At 43.5% G+C, this 6,000-nt stretch overlaps 1 protein-coding gene across 1 annotated transcript in view; it reads right to left on the reverse strand.

Moving 5' to 3' along the window:
- Positions 1 to 5,212, reverse strand: part of ARHGEF38 (Rho guanine nucleotide exchange factor 38) — a 67,595-nt gene extending 62,383 nt beyond the window's left edge. Inside the window, exon 1 of the mRNA XM_060247384.1 lies at positions 4,824 to 5,212. Coding sequence (XP_060103367.1) covers positions 4,824 to 5,025 — 202 coding nt within the window. The 5' untranslated portion in view covers positions 5,026 to 5,212. The remainder of the gene's footprint in view (positions 1 to 4,823) is intronic.
- Positions 5,213 to 6,000: the final 788 nt, after the last annotated feature.

Consider the following 6,000-nt stretch of genomic DNA (forward strand, 5'->3'; position numbering starts at 1 on the left):
TTCTTAAAGCTGGCTATGCTTGTAGCCGCCACCACCTCCTGTGGCAGTGAATTCCACATGTTAATCACCCTTCCTTTTATCTGTTTTAACCTGACTGTTCAACAATTTCATTGAATGCCCACGTGTTCTTGTATTGTGAGAAAGGGAGAAAAGGACTTCTTTCTCTGCTTTCTCCATCCCATGCATAATCTTGTAAACCTCTATCATGTCACCCCGCAGTCGACGTTTCTCCCAGCTAAAGAGCCCCAAGTGTTTTAACCTTACTTTATAGGGAGATGCTCTGTATTCTTGGTGGGTTTTTTTGGGAGGGGGGCAACAGTGGAAGGGCTTCTAGTGTTCTGGCCGCACTGATGGACCTCCTGATGGCACCTGGTTTTTATGGCCACTGTGTGACACGGAGTGTTGGCCTGGATGGGCCATTGGCCTGATCCAACATGGCTTCTCTTATGTTCTTATGAGCTGTGACCATCAGCAGGACTCTCATGCCTCCCTTTCCGACAACAGTCTCTCATGTCTTTAGTGTACTATAGCAGTTAGAGTGTCAGACTAGGATCTGGGAGACCCAGGTCCGGACCTGGACTGTTTGACACCTTAGGCAAGGCTAACTACCGTACTTGTGCTCCCCCCCACCCTCAACTGAGAAGGGGTTTAAAGTTTAAAACACCGTCTCTAGTGTTGCACTGCAGTGGCACCCTGATCTCTCCATTCTGTTCATTCTATCCTATGTCCAGAATGGACAGATCCTGTCCAGAATGGACATATCAGGCAGCTGCTGCGGCATGATGCTAGAGAAGGGGTTTTAAATGTTAAACTCCTTCTCTAGGTTCGGACTGCAGCGGCGGCCCAATCTCTCCATTCTATCCTATGGGCCCAAAGGATAGAACGGAGAGATCGGACTGCTGCTGCGGCCCAACCCCAGAGAAGGGGTTATCCCACCACCAGTACCTGTCAGAGACTTTGAGAGGTGCAGGGGGAGATCTTTTTCCTGCTTTTGCACCCCAGGCTGCAAAAGCAGGAAGAAAGCCTTTCCAGTTCAGGGGTCCAGTTCTGTGCCCCTAGACTGGCGGTGCCCTAGACAATTGCCTAAGTCACCTAGTGGGAGGTCCAGTCCTGGGGAGACCCAGGTTCGAATCTCCACTCTGCTGGGCCAGTCACTTTCTCTCTCAGCCAGACCTAACTCACAGGGTTCTTGTGTTCATAAAATAGATGTGGAGATAACTAAGTATGCCATTCTGTGGTCCTTGGAAGAAGGGTAAGTTAAAAATGTACTAAAGAAATGGAACAATGTTTTTTGAAAAGCTGCTCCTGAGAGTCAGGGAACTTCCAGATGTGGCAACCCTATTTTGAACCCAGGTCTCCTAGAACCTAGTCCAGCACTCTAACTGGTGGGGAATTTCCTGGTTTGGGGGGCTTCTCTCTACCTTGGACTATCTGGTCAGCAGGGGAAACCCCACCCCTAAACTGGGACATCACTGCATGACATCCCCAACACAATGATGTCACCTGGAAGTGATGTCATTGCATCAGTGACATTGCATGGGGGTGCTCTGGTTTGGGGACAAAACTTTAAGGCTTAAGCCCAATTTACTATACAGGTTGCCAAAAACCAGAGTGTTCCCCCCCCTCCCCCCACGATGCCACATCCTCAATGTGATGATGTCATTTCCAGATAATGTCACTGCATTGGGGGCATCATGTGATGTCCCCCCAGAATGCTCCCAAACCCCCCCCCCCACCCACTGGATCAATGAGGAAACCTGGCAACCGTATCTCTAACCACAATACAACCATCTTAGTCATTGTAATTTTAGATTTTATATATTTTAAATAGATATTTTACTGTTTTTACTGTTGTTTTTATTATGTAACCCGCCCTGAGTTTGTTCTATGGGAAGGGCAGGCTAAAAATCGAATAAAATAAATAACTACCACACTGACTCATCATCCTTTGCCTGCAAAAAAACAAGACATAAATGATACATCCCATACACTTCCATTAATCTTCCTCCTAAAATTTACTTATAAACAAAAAACAAACTGTAGAGCTTGCAGTTGGAAGACAGACTGTTTTCTGCTTTCCCCATAGGATGCTTTCCTCACTCAAAATCACTCCCCCCCCCCCATTGCTTCCTCCTCTCAGTCCCTCAGTAATAAGGTAGAACCCTAAAAGCTCTCTAGCTTTGCATTCCAGATGGCTCATTTGAAAATATAACTGGCTACTGGGGAGCTCTTGTTGACTCTGGAAGATAAATAGTTGTAAACTGTATTGAATGAAAGCTCTTCAGACTTTTCAGTCTCACTGAAATAGGTTATCTTTTAATGGCCCAATCTGGATGGCTAATAAACATGAGCAGGAGATAGAAACTTTTCTGAGTATAATCTTAAGGCTGAAAGGAGCCTGTCGCTATTTTAGATGACTCAACTCCAAAGTGAATGGAAGTTAAACATTTCCAGCACTGGCCATTCTTTACCTTTGTGACCATGGAACGTACTCGGTCAGGATGTCTTATTTAAGCCAGTTTCAAACCTTTGAAAAGTACCTTGAATTGTTAGTCCCACCTGGCTATGGTTTACTGTCAAGAGGGTTCTGTAAAGCTAACTTTTTGCTCACTTGTAGTTCTATTGTAAATGACTTCAGTACAAGTCAGGTTTGTAAGCAATTATACCAACAAAATGTTCTCCAAGATACTGGAAAATTATTCAGTGATCGTTTTGCAGTTGCTTTTGGCAAGCAAGCCACAATTTCACTGTGCTCCCTCCCCCGTCTTCAATATGGGAACAGGGTTGTTGGATACATTGCTGAGATAATATGCATTTATGACATTACCTGGTTAATGTAAAAAACTCTCTATAAAGTTATACATTTTGTCGGCATTTAACACCTCACCCTTGCCTCCATCAGTATTTTCAGAATTTTACAATTCAGGAAATAGGTAAAGCTGCAAAATTCAGTCCCCTTTCAATACTTTAGCACTGATCAGGCTAGGACCTGACACCTGAGTTCAAATTACCACTCTGCCATGGAAGCTTGCTGGGTGACCTTGGGTCATTGTCTCTCTCAGCTTATCCTATTTTACAGGGTTGTTGCTGTGAGGATTAGATTGAGATGGGGAGGATGCTCTTGTAAACTGCTTTGTAATGATTAATGATCTTGTAAGTGTCTTTCTGCCATTGGGAGAAACAACATGGTATAAATAGCAGTATCTTGGCCAGAGTGTCAGACCAGGATCTTGGAGAACAAGGTTCAAATCCCCACACATCCAGGGAAGCTTACTGAGCGACCATGGGCCAGTCATGCACGCTCATCCTCACCTACCTCACAGGGTTGTTGTAAGGATAAAAATGGAGAAGAGGAGAACAATATAAGCTGTTTGAGATCCCACTTGAAGAAAGGTGGAGTATAAATGAAAGAAAGAATCGAACAATGTTTATTTACAAATAACATAAAACTCTGACATAAATTTATTTAAGATCATAGACAGAAAGGGGGAAGGAGGAGTGCAGCTTGTGCATGGGTATTGTTGGGGGTAATATGTGTCAATACCAGTCTGGTTCTGTACAGAACATGACTTACAAATTGAGAAGCTGCACACTTGTGCTTTATGCAGGAATGTTCTGTCCAGCTGAACAGTTCTGCCAGGTAGCCTTTGCATATAAGGAAATGCTCTGTGTGCAGTGTCCTTTTTAAAAGGCCAAACTGGGAGAGGGAGGAGGGAAAGAACAACACACTATTGTTCCTGAGAAGGATGCAAGTTCTCCCAGCTGAAAGAAAACAGCCTTTGGGGCAGCATAATCAAACCTGTTCCACCTTCCATTGTACTTTTAGCACTGCATCACTCCAGTGAATTAAGCAAAGATCACATGTGGTGTAGTAATGTAAACTTTTGTAAAGCATTTTGGCTGAAATCCTGTGCACACACTTCTTTGAGGAGAAGCCTTATGGAATTCTGTAGGACTCATAGCCATGTAAAAATGTGGGAGGTCAGGCTGTTTTTATTATGTAGCCAGAAGCCATTGATACAGGATTGTCATTTTGAAAGTTATTTTAAAGAGACAGGTTCATTTTTTAACATTACTATTTGATATTCTCTGTATTTCCAGTTGTGTTCAGTATGTTTCACAAAAAACAAAGTCTTGCTGAAATCAGTACGACTAGTTTAGATAAAACAGAATGGGAGACTGTACCCTGCTCAAGGAAACACTCACTTCTCTCCTGAGGGAATATATAAAAGAAAATGTCATTGTAATTATTTCTCGCCTCAGAGGAGATGGGGGTTGGGGAAAGGATGTTGTTTCAGATCCCCACTTGCAGAGTCAGAAATCCTAACTTGGATAAGCAACCAAACCAAAACATTTATTTACAAGATTTGTCATAGAATTTCTTCTTCTTCTACAGTTTTATTAGAATTTCATCTCATAGCACCTGTGCCCTTTGTTTTTAACATATGGAGAAGAATGCCAGTTTCCTACCAGGGTATTTATATTAAGTTGCTGAGTAAAATTAAATATAATTACATGTTTCTCCTGAATGCGAGGAGGTGCCCTCCATGTCCCTTCCCAGCTCAGATCAAATTAGACTCTCAGTGATACAAGCCTTTTGTATTTAAAAAAAATAGATATACTTAATATTGTTCTAGAATAACCTTTCTCACTCTTCCACCAACTTTGTGTATCAGCTTTTGAAGACTGCCCTTTAGTCTACTTCCCAGTCACTGCTTCCCATTCAAGTTTTTTACAATATAATTTTGGGGGGGACAATTAAACTAACACTTAGGAAATACTGTTTGGCTCTTATATTTTCACACACACCCTTTCCATTTTACCTTGTAATTTCTGGCTGTATTCACTCCTGTCAGATTGGCTTCTCCTCAGAGTTCCTGAGCTGTTGTGATCCCCAGAAACATTCTTCTCGACAATGGTGTCTGTCTTCCTCCTCTCCAACATGTACAGCCGCTGCTTTAAGAAGGTCAGGTTCTTTTTCTTGGGGCTCACCGTTCCTTTCCCCGTGGCATCTTTGGTTTCCATTTTCAGATAAGGAGAGGACCCTCTCTCACCCACCTTGCTTCAGGACAAGCCTTGCTCCGATTCCCTTGAGAGATGCTGTGTTTAGCCTGCTTGTTGCTTGGGTGAGTGCAACAGCCTCTGTGCACTCATCAGCGCTCTCTTTCAAAGACCTGCACAAGTTCCTCTTTACCTGGCTCACCTGACTGCCACCTTTTGCAGGTAGGACTCCACCCCTATGAAGTCATCCTTTAGTACACCGACTAGGGAACAAGACACCTGTTACCTGAGAGACTTGCAGCCCAGGGCACAGCATAGCAGCAGAGGCTGATCATCTCCCTTGCTAGCCCCCCTCTCTGAGCATAAACTCCTGCTCTTTTGTTTTTGGGCATATCTACTTTTGAATTCTTATATGCAAAAGCTCTGTTTTTTAATCTATGCGAATAAAGAGAGAACAATTAGCTTGCTTAAAGGAACCCACCCAAACGCATTTTACATTTATCTTCCTTTTTTGTGGGGAGGAGGGGGGGAGGAAGCTCTGTAGTGCTTTCTATTTGATAAGTTGTGGAAGATCCAGCCTTTCTGATGCAGGCCATGGCATGGTAGGTCTCAACTATGGAGCAGAGGGCCATTCTTTTGCAGGTTAGCCCTGTTCTTTTTTGCTCAGACAATAAAGGCAAGAGGATATGCAGAATGAAACCTTCTCTTTAATCCTTTTAAAATTATGGGGCAGCAGAAATGCAAAGCACAGCAAAGGCAGGTGGGCACAGGGAGCTGATCTCTCCCCCTTCCCATGCTTGGAGCTGCTTTATTTTTTATTTCTTTTCTTCATTTATGCCCTGCTTTCCTCCCCAATGGGAACCCAAAGTGGCTTACATCATTTTCCTACTCCACTTAGATCCTATTCCTCGCAACAACCCTGTGAGGTAGGTCAAGCTGAGAGTGTGATCGGCCCAAGGCTTTCCAGAAGTCTCTCATCTGCTAAACATTGATTGTCTT

This window comes from Heteronotia binoei, chromosome 9 (assembly GCF_032191835.1).
Source record: "Heteronotia binoei isolate CCM8104 ecotype False Entrance Well chromosome 9, APGP_CSIRO_Hbin_v1, whole genome shotgun sequence".
Classification (NCBI taxonomy): domain Eukaryota; kingdom Metazoa; phylum Chordata; class Lepidosauria; order Squamata; family Gekkonidae; genus Heteronotia; species Heteronotia binoei.